Raw genomic sequence first — 16,766 nt, 5'->3', positions numbered from 1 at the left:
CAAGACTTTTTATTCTACAGAATATATATACAAACAAAAAGTGCAGTAGTGTATATGATAATAATCTAGTAATTTAAATAAAAATTAACTCAAGGCCTGCCCCAAGTACGAATTCGACCTCTTCTATCGGTTGTCACCAGAGTGTGCTCTCTAAATGTGAGCGATAAACAAGGATCTGCATGAATCGCTTTTATAGTTGTAGGCTGTAACACAGCTGCTTGATTCTTCTTGACAGGAGGATGCAGCACAGGCATATGTTGCTTCAACTGATCTTCTACAATCACATCATCATTGAAATCGTTGTTTGCGCTAAAGATATTGTTTGATCTCGATGATCGTTTTCTGAATCGTCCACCAAATGAAGATCCACCGCCACCCATCGTACTACCACCACTGTTGTTACTTCCAGCACTACTGCTTATAAGAGAGGAGGTGTCTGGAGAGGAGAATCCGCGAAATAGTCGATGCGATTTCAGTGATTTTTTACGTTCAATGTTGATAGGTAGTGCTGATTGTGGCTGAATGGTAGGGGGTAATAAAGTTGCCGGTATAGCGTTGGATATTGCAGATGGTGGAGGTGGTGCCCATTGCTTGGGTAAAATAGTGGGTGGTGATGATGCTAATGCACGAGGCTATTACACGGGTTTAGTATGCATTACCAAGCAATCTACTCAGTCAACTTACGTGTTTGGGCTTTTGAAGAGCACTGAACGAAAAGTCCCACAGAATCAAGTTACAATCCTCGCCTACGCTGCCAAATCTATACGTTTGGTCATCGCATCTCCAGCGGTCAAATGCAACACCCGTTACCTGCATCATGCATCAGTTATCATCCAAGCTATACACATATATTGCCACTTACCCATGATTTGTGTCCAGGACACCTGGCAATAATTCTTCTTTCCAAAAATGACCACAAAGTAACGAGATCATCCTCACCACCAGTCTATAGACCCCAAAAGCGTCAATTTCTCGTTCAAACTTTTACATGTCTCTGTACATACCAAGATATAACGACCATCCGGACTCCAGTCCACGCATGTCAGTTTACCGTAGTAACTCGAAAACACATCCGTCAGCTTTTCATTTCTGTAATCAATGATGCGCATTTGACCATCGACACCCGTAATAGCTAGATGCATACCATCAGGGGCAAAAGCGAAATCTGCCATTTTATACAGGATGAGTCTGCTATTATCCATACCGAAAATCTGATCCATATCGCCTTACCTGTCAATCCCTTATCGCTGATCTTCCACACAGACACTGGGTTGTATTTGTTGCTTCGATGAGGCCTGAAGGCATTGAATCTGTGAATAGACAATTAGTTTCCAGCATTCCTTTTGAATAATCGCTTATACTTACTGTGATTCCACCCAAGAAGTCGGCTCAGGCATATTGAACGACTGGTCATCTCTTTCCTTGTCCATGATCAGAACAGTGCCATTCTTAAAGATGGCAATGAACAGCTCATCGGATCCAGGGATCCATTTGATCATGCTCACTGCTGAATTGACCATAGCGCCGCCCTTGTTCAATCTGACGTATTTGCAACTGAGAGGATCATACCAAATAATGTCGCCTGTAGAGAAACCAATAATGATATCCAAGTGGTCATCACAGCGAGTTGTCTCGTTAATATCATGGCATAAAGGGTATGATTTAGAAAAGACAATTCTCGATAACGGCTCCTATCCATCTAATATGAGTGACACAATCCCGAAACTGAGCCATCTATGCCGCCTCTTACCTTTGGCTTACTGTTGGAATCAACCCAAATAAAACTGGATCCAATGTTGAAGAACAAAAACTCGTCTCCCAACCCATGCGAAGACATCATCTTGTGCAAATGTTCGTGTATCAGAAATCGCAGCACAAATGTAGAATTGGTTTTGGACAGGTGATTCTTTGGTTTGCTGCTGCTGACGCTAGTGTTCATGCTGCGAGCAATGGAAGAGGACAGTTGCGGTGTGGATCTGGCGCCTGGTGTATTGACACTTTTCCCAAACAGACTCGACAGGGATCCAACGCTGCCTGTATTGTTGACAGGGTTGGTGTTGTTGAAGCTAGATGACAGTGAGTATTCGTGGTTGGTATGGCTGGCTGCCAGATTGGACATGCCAAGGTCCTGTGATGAGCTCATCATGTAGGACCCTGACGCAAATTGCTGCTGTTGATGTGGATGTTGAGCCACTGGCTGAGGGGGTAACTGTGAGGAGGATGTAGGTGTAGTTGAAAATGAAGTGGAGTAGGGTGAATAGGGGCTGGCATTGTTGCCATTGTTGCTCGTCATGATCTTTTGCGGCGAAGTCAGTACCTGTAAGCCATTGCCATTCGCATTATGGATGCTGGACGTGGATGAGGATGTGGCGAGCGTATTACGTAAGCTTCTTTTTGAGGAAGAAGACGAAGCAGCATTAGGGATGGGTAAAGCAGCGGACTTGACAGGTGTCATTGAAAACGAAGGGCCGCCAATGATCAGGCCTTCATCTTCTGAGGATTCGTTGTTTGTGATGTGGAAATGCTCGTCTTTAACACTCACAACTGAAGCACGAGTACCTGTTGTGAATTGAGGTGCAATTGTCTCGTAAAATGTCTCGTGTAACAAGTGATAAATGCCATCGGGGGTATGTAATTCAGTGCAACTGAAATCTTTGTTTGTGGGTGGAAAATGAGGTACCACTCTCGCTACTTGAGCTATCGCATTGTTTGCATTGTTGCGGTTGATGTTCTGTTGCAGTGTGTTGGCTGCTAGCGTCTAATTGAAGAGCGAGAACGAATCAGCAAAAAGCGGTACATTGGGAGGCATGTCTATGCGTGAAAATTTTTTATGAATGTAAACACTCACTGATTGAAAATACCCGTCCATGAGCGAATTGAATAGCGAGCCAAGATGAAAGAGCAAGAAAGAGATAAAACGAGAAAAAAAAAAAAAAAAAAAAAAAGACGTCTGTTTTTTTTTTTTTTTGGCTATATGAAAAAGTAAATTTGGAAAAAAGAAGGGAAAAAGAGAGAACTTCACACGCCTTTTGGTTTCTGAAATGCCCTTTCTTGGCCGGACTTTTTTCCTTGATGTGCAAAGTTCTTCCGTACGAGCTATGCCATCATATACATGCAACATCATAAAAAAGAAAATAAAAAGGCCGATGATGATGATGATGCTATGCTAGCTTGATAATTAGTTGCATATCTTCCTCGTGGTGTGCACATCTCCACGTTACTGTGAGAAGAAATCTAATGAGGCATTATTCAGCAAATTACCATTTGATGCTTTGCTGGACCCTAAGGATATTCAAGTTACACCTTGAGATCGTTTATGGCAGGTTCTGCATCTTTGTTTTTTTTTTATCTCCCTGGACACTGACTGAATTGTTATCATTTAGGGTGCACACTCTTTTGTTGAAACAGATTTCATGTAAAGACATTTGGAATAGAATGTCAAATGTTTTAACAATAGTAACGATAGTTTAGGGCACTCCTGTCATGAGAGCGTGTATCTACACTGGACAAGTACTGCATTTTTATCTTACTTTTGGCCGTGGTCCAAATGGCTCGAAACTACTAGGTATGTTGTGGCATGCTTGGCACTGCAAAGTAGTTCACGATGTTTACGAATACTACATTTCTACAAAGTATTTCAATCATGATCAGTAAATAGATGCATATACGCTAGGTTAAGCTACATTGCATGCAATATATTTCCATTAGCGTTCAATGTATTCACCGCCTTGATGGATTCAAGCATGAAGACGTCTCCATTACAGCACATTAGGCAGTAGAGCGTAGAGCTCAATGTCGGCCACCACTAAAATCGTCAATTGAACGACCGCTCAATTCCTTCCCCAAGATGGGAATTTCTGACCAATTTCGACTTGTTTGGACTATTTTACCAGATTTGACTATATGAAATGTAGTACTGATCTCATACGTCTATAAGCTTTCTTGAAGTGCTTTTCAAGGCGCATCCAATGGTACCAAGTAAGATAGATGTTTTGAATACACTTACGAAATAATTTACGAAAATATGAAAAAAGGTTATTGGCCACAATGTCGAGATTTTATATATCAAAGTCCCACAAAGATGGTTTCGGAGGTTGCTTTGGATCGATAGAAACATTTTGATTCAAGATATACCATAGTAAAAGTCTTCATTATCAAGGTGAAAAATGCGATCGTTTGATTTTCGATGAAACCTTTTTTTTTTTCTGGATGATATTGTTTTATTAGGATAATAATTAGAAATAAGACAAATGCATCAAAGGGATGGACAAGTGTATGCGAGCAAAGTGACTTGCCATATATAAAACTATCATGATAAATCTGGTAAGAAAGTTGCTTAAGATTTGACAATCTTAACACTTCGGTTCTGATTTGGCGGCTGGTTTGGATTGAATCAAAAGGCATGTGGTTGTAAAGCTGTTGATAATGGTTTCTCCAGATAATACGCATGATGGTGGCAAAGAGGTCAAAGATCGTGATGTGGATGTCCAAGTTGTATATGAAATATCGATCCAATTTGAAGAGCGTGATTGATTTGTAGATAAGATGAGGATCTGCAGATTTGGGGTAACCAAGGAACTCGTTGAATGAAGAGTCCCATACATCAAGTTTGTGGACACAGCTGATCAGGAGATGTTTGGCGTCTTCCACTTCGTAACAGAGTTCACATCTATCAGATTCAGCATGTTTCAGATGGAGTTGCGACATGACAAGTTTGTTGGAGCTTTGTTTATGTATCATTCGGTACCATAGGTTGCGAGCTGAGTAGTGCACGTTATTCTTGTAGAAAGTCTGCCATTGTTGTTTGCTGAGGTGATTGTTGAAGTTACACGAAACGGAGATCTCTGTTCGCTAGCTTAAGTATCTGTTGTTGTTGGTATATCAATGAGTCGAGAAAGGACTGGAAATCAGTGTCACCAGTGCTATTGTTGTGTACAAATGGTTGGAGTGTGAGCTGGTGGGCGATGATGGCTCGGTGGAGTGGCTATCATACCATTTCATTTGCAGTTGTGTGGTGACATATTGCTTGATCTGTTGGCCGTCAGTGGACTTCATGGCACTGTCGTGGAGAGGGAAGGCGACGGATTTGCTGTAATTGATCTTGGCGTTGGAAGCTCGATTGTATACTCGTAGACGTTCTTGTAGCTCTACCAATTCAGCTTGCAATTTCACAAACGATAGGACATCGTCGGCGTACGCAAGGACCTTGATGGGAGCAGGAGATATCCATGGGTTCTGTATTTGGTGCAGGAGCTTGACGTGTTGCAGGCTGTATCCTGAGAGGTTCACATTGTTGACTATGGAGAGTAGGAACGGCTCAATGGCCAGATTGAACAAGACTGGCGAGATACTATCACCTTGACGAATCCCTCGTCGCTGAGAGATTGCACCGGTTAAGAAGCCATTCACATTGACATAGATGGAGTTATCGAAGAACAGGTTGGTAATGCATGTGACAAACGCTTCAGGGAAGCCAAACTTTAACAGTACTTGGGAGAGATACTTTGGGTGGACCCGGTCATAGGCCTTGGCATTATTAAGCATGATGCCAGCATAGGCAATAAAGTTGGAGAGGTTCCGCCAGCTAGCAGACTGAGCATTGTCGATAATCATCTGGAGAGACATTCCATGATCCCCAATATAACGGCCGGGCAAGAAACCGCATTGATAAGGGGTGATAATCCTGTTAGCCACTTGGACAACTCTGGAGTTCATGATGCGAGTAAAGACCTTGCAATCCGCTGCAGTCAGTGTGATGGGACGATAGTTAGCTAGGTCACTCTTGTCACCTTTCTTGTGTAAGATAATGATACATGAGGCCTGCCAAGATTTTGGGAACTTTGCCAAACGAACAGCGTCATTGAATACCTGATGGATAATATCACGACAGCTTGGGTGAGAGACAAGGAGGTAAAGTATCTCATAGCCAATGCCGTCCAGTCCTGGGCTACTCTGTTTGGGGGTTCGACGGGCACCGTCCAAGATATCATCATAGTCAATTGGCTCCATAATCATTGTAGCATCCTCCGGTGATACCGTACGATCAATATGACCGAGCATGGTATTCAAGCAATCCATGTCAATTGGCTCCTCCGTGTACAGATCCTGATAGAAGGATTCAGCAGCATTGAGTTTGGTTTCCGTGTCTAGGCAAGCATCTCCAGTGCTAGGATGTTTCAACATTGCAATTGTCCGTTGGTCAACACGCTGATCAATGGTGTGTTTGATATATCCTGGGGAGTTCTCACTCTGCTCCAACCATCGGCGGCCTGCTTTCAACATCTGAATCTCCACAATTTCCTGCTGTAGCTTGGATTGCTCTCCCTCCACGTCCGGCAGCAGCAGTTTCAAGCACTCAATGTCATTCCGGTAGCGTCGCAGCAAGTTATTCCTCTCGCTCTGCAGCGCCTTGATTCTGGCCTTTCTCCAAGTATCATGGTGTCTAGCAAAGTTGATAGTAACCTGTTTGGTCTTCCGCTTGATCAGGTCCCACTTGTCTTGAGCTGAAAGATTGTAGTCCAATTTGGTAGACACGAATCTCTCGATTTCACCAGCCAACTTCTGTCTATACCTAGGATTTTTGGCAAGGTGAGGGTTTACACGCCAAATGCCTTCACCGCAGTTTGTCAATCCGGTTGTGTAAGTTTTGGTCACAAGAGCATGGTCAGTCCATTCAGGACGTAGAAACGAGTTGGTGGCATCACTCATATTTGAAGCTATATCCTGTCCAGCAAACATGTAATCCAAAGTAGACATGGTTGATCCACGCTCGAAGGTGTATGCATGAGGTTCATTTCTCGGATTGAGGCAATCAGAGAAGTGGGTGTTCAAGAATTCCATAAACTGTTTCGGTTTACCTGCTCGGTGAGAGTGATGGTAAGTGTTGGTGTCAAAGCAATAGTTCATGTCCCCGGCGATAAGGAGAGAAGGAATGATTTCGGGCATAGTGTTAAGGTGTGTAATGATTTGACTAAAGAGTTGATTCCTAGCCTTGTAATCATCAGCATGGGCATAGATATTAAGTATATATATATATTGGTGGCATATTGTTGTTGACAAGAGAGAGCTTAGCCAAGATGGCTCTTCCTTCGTCAAAAGTCTTTAGATGTTGTAGTTGTAGAGCTTGGTCGAGTTGTAACGGTATCAAATGAGTGTGAAGAGATATTAGTTTCCTGGCATAGTAGCATGTTGCATAGTTCTCCTTTGAGATATCTTATAAATTGTGCTGTTGTGTTTGGATTGTATTGTTTGTTAAGGTTCCTACAGTTGATGGAACCTATCTTAATTTTGATATTCTTATTTTGGTTTGACTCACTCATTAAAATTATAGTGATTTGATTGTGGAGGAGTTGCCTTGCTCGGCCTCATCCATATGGCTGTCCTCTTGTTGTTTGAAAGCCTTTTTGGCAGATCCCTCTTGATCAGATCCCGGTGGAGTAGATGCCAGTTCCCTAATAGAACGCTTCTGAGAGGCCTCCTGTGCTGTGTCACCTACAGCATTAGAACTCTTCCTTTTACCCTTACTAAGATTGTATCTGTTCTCGTAATTGGTATATTCTACAGAACTTTCAGATATATCACCTCCTTCATATTCTGATTCCTCGCTGGTGAGATGAACGGTCTCCTGTGCATCTGGAGGAGCTGGTTCCTTGTCATCAAGATTGTCATCCTGATGAGATTCCACAGTTAAGGTTGAATCAAAGACAGTGGTTGGTGCAACTGAAGGTGATGCTACAGTCTGTGGCTCGACAGATTCAACTGGATCAACTGGTGCTACTGCCTCCTGATGGAGTGGATCAGCTGGTTCCTGAGTCTCTTGTTCAGGAATGGTGGATTCATCATCGGTTTCCATAGCGTCTTCGACAACATCCGTATTCTTCTTCTTGGTAAGATATTTGGGTTGCTTGACATTCATCAATTCTAAGAGATTGACCTCTCTTCCTGTAGGCTTTGGTGGAGGGTTACTCTCCTTAGTAACGGAATTGCGACGACGTTCCTGAGTAGGTTGGTCCCTCTTTCGATTCCAATGAGCTCGGGGATACTGGGCGATGAGATGCTCGAGACTACCGCATTTATGACAGACCTTCTTCTTTGCTCGAGGGCAGTCGACCTTGACATGTTCATCAGTATGACAATCCTTACAGATGGGTTGCATATTGGTCCAAACCAACTGGAAAATCTCCAAAAGGGATCTGAGGTGCCAACTCAGCTTCATATTGCTTGGATCTATCCATATTAAGTGTAACAAAACCTCTACCAGTGAACCAATTACCATTCTTGGAGTGACAGAGACCGACATTGAGAATATCACCATATGGTTCAAATGTCTGCATTAACAAAGGTTTGAGAAACTCTAAAGGCTTGTAAGTGATAGCCAAAGCCTTGCTGACCTGAATAATTTTACCATGGAGGACGAACTCCTTCCCCAAGGCCTCCATACAATCCTGTTCAGTGGAAAAGTTCATTTCAATTACCTTATGGTTCTTGCCAACCATACGATGTCTAATACCAAGACCTTTAAGATATTGTGCACGAAGACAGCTGGGTAGCGTCTTCTCCTTGAACACCATGCCAATGAATTGTGAGCAGTCGATGATGAACGAGAAGTCGTCGGTCGCTTCAACAAAAGTGGAAGTGAAGTTGAGGGCATTGCCTGGGGATGATCCATTATCAACAACGGAGGGAGTAACCTCAAATGGAGTGCGCTTTTGGTTGTGAATATCTTTGAAGAAGGAAGCATGTGTAAACATATTGTTGCCTGGATTATGGCTAGAATCCAGCGTAGAGCCACCATAAGTGGAAACTCTGCCTTTATATACTAGTTTGTGATCTTTAGTGGAGAAAGCCATGGTTTTCGATGAAAACCATGAGGGGTACCTCATGCTTTTTGGTCGATTTTTAGCCATGTTTTTTTTGGTCCCAAAAAAGTTGAGCAAAGGTGTCAGGAAGTTACTCCTACTCGAGTACAATTGTTTGGTGTCATTTCGGCAGCTCAGAAAAGTCTACATGTCAAGGTATGATGACCTGAAAACTGTCCAATTTGGTTGTATTTTTGCTCTATGGCTTTTATTTACGCGGCATGAATCATATCTTTGGCAGCTGGAAACTTCTGGAAGGGCAGTTCTGTAGTCTGTGCAACTTCTAATTCGAATAGGAGGCATATTGATTTTGGTAAAGCTGATTCATGCAAATTTTGATGCGCTATGTTGCTGGTAAGCTGATTAACGATGGAAATGAAACCCCGAATTTGTTGCTTGAATACTATGGTTTTGCACCTTCGCTTCGCTACGGTAAAATCCTTATTAAGATTAATATTACCAAATGTTGAGTTAGGTGCTTAGTTGCCATGGTTTTGCACATTCGCCTTGCTATAGTAAAACCATCTTATAGGTCAATGTTACCAAATGTTGAATTAGATGCGTTATGTTCTTGGTGGATGGGCTTAGCACTTCCCCCAAAACCCCTTCCCCAATGCCGGCTTCGCCGGTGGTTTATTCATCTTGTACGGTATTCAATTCTTTAGTTTGTCTACTTTCTTGAATGTTTTACAGTGTATATGATGATTAAAACCTTGAGTGGTTGTTGAACTGACATTTGAGATGCATGTGATGTCCTAGACTACCGAAATTTTCAGCCACTGAAATCCAATGGTAAATGAGATTCACTTCTAATTGAGGTCTGATGATTCAATGTTAAAATGTAATTTACAGATCTCTCCTAGTAAGGAAAACGCCCTACTCCCTAGAATCCCAGCGTATGTTTTGGATGTAGATTAACAAACATTGAATCGCTTTCAACATGAAACATATATTCATAATCAATAACCTTATCGTACAGAAATCTCTGGCTAGACGTCGGCTGTATAGGCCATCGGCTTTTGTTTGGAAGTTGATAGATATTATGCATTGCGGTCATAAGTGAGGTTGAATGCTGATCATAATACTGTCAAATGCTGTGAAGAAAGTGGATAGCAGAGACAGTGATAGCACTAGGATACCTATAAGCCGAAAATTGTGGCGCTGTTTGCGCATAAAATTGGAGGTAAAGAGACATTTTTAAATATATTTGAAACGATACAACAAATGCAGTTTTATTCAGCATAAGATCGCTATATACCAATTTCAAGAAATACTCGAAAAACATTGCATATGTCAAGCAACAAGACCCAAGCTGGCAGAAGATCCTCAATGATTTAATAGAATAGGGCTCCATTTCCAATCGAGGCAAGATCCATAATTAAAGCAATACAGAGTCGCATATCTGGAAACACTAAATCTTGGAGTGTATTGTGGTATGCTTGACAATAGCTAGAAAAAACATGACAAGAATAAAATGTTATTAATTCGAAATTTAAAACATAGTGTATTAATAGAAATAATACTTTCTTGAGCTTCAGGATAGACTATATGCGCAACAACGCAATATAGCTGCTTCGGGTGGCCCAGTGCCAACTTGGAAGACCCTCAGCCTACAGAAAGATGTTGACAACCTATACCAGAGATGGCGCTCCAGAGAGGATTAGAGTCAGCGAAATTACGCCCATCTTTCCATGACAATGTAGCAAGGAAACCCTTGAATGCCATGACTACGTAAAGACATAGATGCAGTGCTACGTTGCGTATGAGATCCAGAGCCAAGAAAGAAAAGATAAAAATGCGAACAATCTAAACGATTGAAGGCGCTGACGCAGTATAGCTGCTTCGGGTGGCCCAGTGCCAACTTGGAAGACCCTCAGCCTACAGAAAGATGTTGACAACCTATACCAGAGATGGCGCTCCAGAGAGGATTAGAGTCAGCGAAATTACGCCCATCTTTCCATGACAATGTAGCAAGGAAACCCTTGAATGCCATGACTACGTAAAGACATAGATGCAGTGCTACGTTGCGTATGAGATCCAGAGCCAAGAAAGAAAAGATAAAAATGCGAACAATCTAAACGATTGAAGGCGCTGACGCAGTATAGCTGCTTCGGGTGGCCCAGTGCCAACTTGGAAGACCTTCAGCCTACAGAAAGATGTTGACAACCTACACCAGAGATGGCGCTCCAGAGAGGATTAGAGTCAGCGAAATTACGCCCATCTTTCCATGACAATATAGCAAGGAAACCCTTGAATGCCATGACTACGTAAAGACATAGATGCAGTGCTACGCAAAGAAAATGTGAACAATCCAAAATGTTTCTGTATTTTCAGCTCTATAATAAGAAATGAGTAGTCAGCGTCAGCACCTTGATGACATCATCACCTGGAGAATATGTAATATTTCTGACTGAAACCTGAATTCTCTGCTTTCAGTCATTTAATCAATTAATTGATAATAATGCTTGAAAACCAGGATCGCTTGAGTTGCCGCCAGTACCTTATTCAACACAGCTGCAGATTTGACTTGATTGATTTTTACGTGTATTTCGACTTTTACTCAAGAGAGACTGCAGAAAGGGCGTTCAAAGGAGCGTTACTCAGTGTTAAGCGCGCGTCAAATAAAGACCGCCAGTTGAAGGCACTAGTGGACAGATTCGAACAGGACGATTACAAGGTACACGACTTCTCACTGCATCCGTGGTTTTGAAATTAAACATTATCCTCTACTCCATAGGCGCTTGACAATGAAGACATCAACAGATATTGGGGAAAAAAGAATGCTCAGAATATGACCCTTCAAGCTGCATATGTTCAAAAACAACTCCAGTCAAGTGTTAATATTGAAATTGATGAGTATCTTTTGAAAAGGAATCCAAAAAGGTAAGTTGGAGTCTTCTTGATGTCAGGGTGGCCTGTTAATCTAGAGGGATAGATGGTCAACCGGCAGTAAAGAAAAAGAAGAAATCTTCTCAGGTATTTTTGACTTATAATCAAGGAATCTTGTGCCAACTCTTACTATTAAATGAAGAAGAGGAGTTGGATGAGGAGTACTTAGATAATGAAAGCCTTTTAGGCCAATACTCTACAGACGATGACAGTGCAGCCAAAGCAAACGTCTCAGAAAACGAACCTACCGATGAAAACAGTACAGCCAAAGCAATCGCCTCAGAAAACGAATCTACAGATGATGAATATCAAACCAGAGAAAGCACTCCAAGCACAGATGCTACCCAAGATGTCGTGGTGATCAAACCTCGTGTTATGTTCAAGGATTACCTGGTGTCTACAAACGCAAGCGATTTGGTAGATCTACAAACGGTGCAGAGAAAATGGATTTTGAAGAGTGGCTACAACCTTTCAGCAGAGTTCCTAAAAAGACGAAATGAATTGGTCGAAAAATGTGCTGACTGCAGTATCTCATTGAAAACAGACGAAGAGCTCTCAATAAATGGTATCATTCTGTTGGACGACGACATTGACTCAAACATGATTCCGTTTGTCCAATATGAAGAAGCCTGCAGCGAGATGAAAGCCAATTATCAAAAATACAGCGCACAATCTGCCAACATTTATTCTGACGAGATATTTCTCTTTACAAAGGTACATTTTATAAATAAAAGGGTTGCGAGTTGACGAACTGATGTTTCACATAGCTCATGGTGCAAGGCGACTTTGATCAAGCAGAAAGTATACTCGATGCATTGAGCCTACCAAACTACATCAAAACAATCTTATACGCAATGTAAGCATGAAGACTTTCTGAGTGATTACTATTGTAAGTAAATTGTATCGTCTATTCAGGAAGCAAACATACTGCAAAGGCTACAGCATTGAAAACGTCAACGAGAACACCGCCATGAAAGATGGGATCTTTCCATTTTTAGAGAACTACTTTCCTAATAGCAAGCGATACACAACCTTTGGAGCAGACAAACATATTCAAGAATCAAAGAAGCGTTTTACTGATATGGACCCTTCTCTTACTGACAATGTTCGCAAGGGAGACTTTTCCATCGTTTCCAATCGTAGCAAGCATCTTATCTTCGCGTTAGAGTCAAAGTCGGAACGCAACAAAGGTCGATCAACAGGTGATTTGCTGAAAATGGCTAGATACATGAAGGATACGTTGGATGCCATCTCAAATGAAGGTTTTGCTGATGTCGCACTCGCTGGTATGGTGACAAGTGGTGTAAGTTGCTCACTATATATCATGGAACGCCGATGGGATTATGTATATACTCTTTACAAGCAAGGCTGTTTTTGTGTTCCGGTTGACTATCATGACATGTATAGAATCAATGGCATTTTTCCTTTAATGGATCAGCTCAAAAGCGCCCTGCAACAAACCATCGATGAGCTCTGCACACTGGAACATGACAGAAGCCATCCGACGCAGTTGAAGAGGCTCAAGACTTACCACACACCCGTCCAGCTGTCCAATACAAGGGTGAAAAAAGTCAACTTGAATACGCCTGCTGCACAAAGAGCGAAAAGAAAATTGCATTTTAGGGTTCCTCTCCAAAATGAAGCAAACCTCTGAAGCTTATTTGTCTGTTACCGTTGTCTCTACTGTCATTACTCTTTCACTTCAATTAATTTTCAACGTCAAACTACCAAGGATGCTGGCTTGAACTTCTGTTTAAATATCCTCCGTATTACCAACGAGCTTATTGCCGCTACCATTGCTTATGAATTTAAATCAATAACAAGATGTGTATCTTTGATAATGTTGGTGAACGCGCTAAGCACACCTTGTCCTATGCTGTGAAAAGCACCGTTGAAATTGACTTTCTCTTTGAAGATACTGATTTTTATATTCCTGCCACTTGTGCTCAAGTCAAAGAGCTGAACCAGGATCTTTCCCATGATGTCAATATTGGTAAGGGCTCCGTTCACGATATCGTACTCGTTGATGGTTCTACTCATATTCCCAAGGTCCAAGTGATGTTTCTTGACTTCTTCAGTGTCAAGGAGCCAGCAAGTTTACCGACTGTGACGAGACAGTTGCCACTGGTACCACTGTCCAATCTGTCATCTCCACTGGTGACAAATTTGGAAAGGTCAAAGGTGCTTACTGTTTGCATCAAGTGGTTGAATGATTCACAAGCCAATGATGGCGGTAAATAGTACCTCATGAGAGGGAAACCAAGAAGTAGGCATCTATAATCCTCCTTTCAAGTTTATTTTAGTAACCCTTTCTTTCATCTAGTTCAGTTTCTTGATTGCAAAAATGAAATTTTACAGAATTTCATGCTTTCCATACTTTTATAGCGTAATCATCTGGATAAACATTGCGAATGGCTTCCATGATATGATATACATCGCAACTGCTTATCGTCCTAGTGATCCCATAATTTGATGTAATGTGAAGCTGATCTATGACCTGTGCCGACGCATAGATCGAAACTCTTCATTTTTTGGAGATTCCTGTTCCTATAGAGTGCTATAATGCATCGAGTGGAGAAAATTCAAAGTCGCTTAGTCTCAGATGTACATGTAAAGACCCAAAAGATGAAGATGGCGAGCCATTTTAGCGGTACTTATTCAACATTTTTACCATTTCAGCTAGAAATGCTCATTAGAGATTTCTGACAAATACATTGGGCATTTGCGGTGAAATGGCTTGATGTCTCGTTAGTACGGCAGTTGGTGATTTTCGTGCTAAAGTTCTAAATTATGATTCAAGACATAGGGTCGAGAGCCACCAGTGCGCCTGAACCATAACGCCGACCCCATCCATCAAAGGGCAGCATGTGTCATATGTAACGCAGCATTCGCGCCTATTCAATTCAAAATTTGTCTTGATTCTTGCGTCTTTTTTTTTTTTTTTTTTTTTTTTTTCTTTACTTTCATTTCATCTCTTTGCTCTCACTACACAAGAATGACTTTAGCAAGCATTAGCAACGAAAGTGGAGAAACCATCATTGGTCATCTTGTAGAAAGGTCCAATGATAAAATCATCCTCATTGTTCATGGCGAACAGGGCAAGTATCCATACAGTTTGACGATATCTCAGCGGTTGATATACATCTTTTCGCTGACAAATGATATATCCACAGGACACAAAGATGGTCTCTATCAGACTGCTTTGGCAGAGAGATTGCCATTCTCTTCATTTCGCTTCGATCTAAGCGGCCATGGAGAGAGCGAGGGAGAATTCAATTTCGGTCATATCGCTGTAAGATGGGACACAAACACAACAGCACATGAGATGCATTATTGATGATATTGTAGAAACACACAGCCGACATTCATGCTGTCGCTCGCCATTTTGAAAATCTTGGATACGAGATATTTGCTATCATCGCTTATGGAAGGGGATCTTTGAGTGGACTGAAATATGCAACTACTTGTGATAAACCTTTGGCTCATTATATCAACATTGCAGCACCCTTTGAAAACAAGGAGATTGACGTTTCAGAGGTAAATGCAGACACTAAGGTATTACACACTGTATACTGAGTAAAAATAACAGGAAGACAAGGTGTATAAAAAGGGAGAATTGGTTTCAATCAAGATCAACAAGAGTGATATCGAGCGCTTTCATGAATGGGATAATTCACACGGTATTTCATATTACTACAACTTAAATGTTATATCCTATTACTCATTGCTTGTGCAATAGTGGTTCGTATGCCCAAAACAACCTGTGTTCATACAATCCATGGCATTCAAGATGAGGTATACACTGACAAAGCACAAGCATAGATAGAAACACTCACGGTTCACATGTAGATTGTGCCTGCATCGCATGCTGCCATGTATGCCAACAAAATCTCCAATCACACCTTGACGTTAGTGCCTGATGCAGATCACCAATTCACCAATCACCATGACTTCTTGATCGACACCATCATTGATCATTTCGACACACATACCAAAGATGCCTATCAAAAGGCCCTACTGATGGGACAGCATGTCAGTGTATGTATTCCTCGTTGGATCGATATTCCCGGTGTCAAGAATTTCAGAGATATTGGCGGCTGGCCACTCAAGGACGGCAGTGGATACATCCGAGAGAGAATTGTATTCAGATGCGGGCATCTTGTAGATATCACACAAAAGGGCATAGAAACACTCAATAGATTAAACGTGATTGCAGCCTTTGATTTTCGATCTGATCCCGAGATAGAGAGACAAGGGGTCATGCCTCAGGTCAATGGATTGACTCGTTACCCATCTGCCATGTTTACAGAGGCAGATTATTCTCCTGCTGCATTGGCTATTCGTTGGAAGGGTTATTTTGAAGGAGCCACTGGTTTCCCTAAAGTGTATGCAGTCATCTTGAAAAAGGGAGCTCCTCAGTATCGTAAAATTTTCCTTCATCTCATCGAAAATCATTCTATTACATCTACAAAGTCGATTATCGTGCATTGTACAGCTGGTAAAGATAGAACTGGTATCTTTGGTATGCTACTGTTGGGTCTGTGTGGTGTGGATGATGAAGTGATTGCGAATGAATATGCTCTGAGTAATCTAGGCTATTGGGGTAAGTTGCGGTCCTTGTCCAGCATGCTTCATGCTAACTGTTGTTGAACAGAACCCGAGCATGAGTTGCAAAAGAAGGCCGACATGCTCAATGTCACTATCAAGGATATGCGTATGGTGATGTCTGCACCGTAAGTAGATGTTTACAGCCGTCGGATAAAATTTCGACTCACACCACTGTCTTTAGCTACCTCGCCATGAAGGAAACCATCCGCCAACTCAAGGAAAAGTACGGATCCATTGAAGGCTATGTCCGTGAAGAGTGCCAATTGACCTCCAACGAGATTCAAAGACTGCGAGACTTGATGGTGGTGCCTATTCGCTTTGAAGAGCGTCAATTGTTTAGACCCAAGATTTAAAAAGACAAGGCTCGGGATAATAAAGCATGATCTGTCGTTGATTGTTTGTTAGTATAGA

The 16,766-nt window shown here is 41.8% G+C and overlaps 6 protein-coding genes across 6 annotated transcripts; 3 read left to right on the top strand and 3 right to left on the bottom strand.

Annotated features, from left to right (window-relative positions):
* Positions 1 to 89: 89 nt before the first annotated feature.
* On the bottom strand, positions 90 to 2,869 carry ATC70_001632 (uncharacterized protein; the record flags this gene model as incomplete). The annotated part of the gene is made up of 8 exons (XM_064821026.1): positions 90 to 632; positions 685 to 810; positions 863 to 946; positions 1,005 to 1,165; positions 1,231 to 1,310; positions 1,366 to 1,691; positions 1,751 to 2,758; positions 2,849 to 2,869. The coding sequence occupies 8 exons, from the start codon at positions 2,867 to 2,869 to the stop codon at positions 90 to 92; spliced, it is 2,349 nt and encodes a 782-aa protein (XP_064684946.1).
* Positions 2,870 to 4,881: 2,012 nt separating this feature from the next.
* Positions 4,882 to 6,945, bottom strand: ATC70_001631 (Acyl-coenzyme A oxidase; the record flags this gene model as incomplete). Its single annotated transcript, XM_064821025.1, has 1 exon — positions 4,882 to 6,945. One exon carries the CDS (start codon positions 6,943 to 6,945, stop codon positions 4,882 to 4,884), a length of 2,064 nt encoding a protein of 687 aa, XP_064684945.1.
* Positions 6,946 to 7,324: 379 nt separating this feature from the next.
* ATC70_001630 (uncharacterized protein) lies at positions 7,325 to 8,849 on the bottom strand (the record flags this gene model as incomplete). The annotated part of the gene is made up of 2 exons (XM_064821024.1): positions 7,325 to 8,226; positions 8,273 to 8,849. 2 exons carry the CDS (start codon positions 8,847 to 8,849, stop codon positions 7,325 to 7,327), a joined length of 1,479 nt encoding a protein of 492 aa, XP_064684944.1.
* A 2,470-nt stretch (positions 8,850 to 11,319) lies between these two features.
* Positions 11,320 to 13,401, top strand: ATC70_001629 (uncharacterized protein; the record flags this gene model as incomplete). The annotated part of the gene is made up of 7 exons (XM_064821023.1): positions 11,320 to 11,535; positions 11,596 to 11,741; positions 11,794 to 11,834; positions 11,890 to 12,461; positions 12,515 to 12,603; positions 12,663 to 13,050; positions 13,111 to 13,401. The coding sequence occupies 7 exons, from the start codon at positions 11,320 to 11,322 to the stop codon at positions 13,399 to 13,401; spliced, it is 1,743 nt and encodes a 580-aa protein (XP_064684943.1).
* A 170-nt stretch (positions 13,402 to 13,571) lies between these two features.
* Positions 13,572 to 13,988, top strand: ATC70_001628 (uncharacterized protein; the record flags this gene model as incomplete). Its single annotated transcript, XM_064821022.1, has 1 exon — positions 13,572 to 13,988. The coding sequence occupies one exon, from the start codon at positions 13,572 to 13,574 to the stop codon at positions 13,986 to 13,988; it is 417 nt and encodes a 138-aa protein (XP_064684942.1).
* Positions 13,989 to 14,742: 754 nt separating this feature from the next.
* On the top strand, positions 14,743 to 16,708 carry ATC70_001627 (uncharacterized protein; the record flags this gene model as incomplete). The annotated part of the gene is made up of 7 exons (XM_064821021.1): positions 14,743 to 15,039; positions 15,096 to 15,284; positions 15,337 to 15,427; positions 15,487 to 15,542; positions 15,597 to 16,350; positions 16,402 to 16,480; positions 16,537 to 16,708. 7 exons carry the CDS (start codon positions 14,743 to 14,745, stop codon positions 16,706 to 16,708), a joined length of 1,638 nt encoding a protein of 545 aa, XP_064684941.1.
* Between the last annotated feature and the right edge of the window lie 58 nt (positions 16,709 to 16,766).

Source organism: Mucor velutinosus (assembly GCF_035048745.1).
Source record: "Mucor velutinosus strain NIH1002 chromosome Unknown tig00000041, whole genome shotgun sequence".
NCBI lineage: Eukaryota > Fungi > Mucoromycota > Mucoromycetes > Mucorales > Mucoraceae > Mucor > Mucor velutinosus.
Note: the sequence above shows the minus strand (reverse complement) of the source record. Positions and strands in the feature narration are given on the sequence as shown.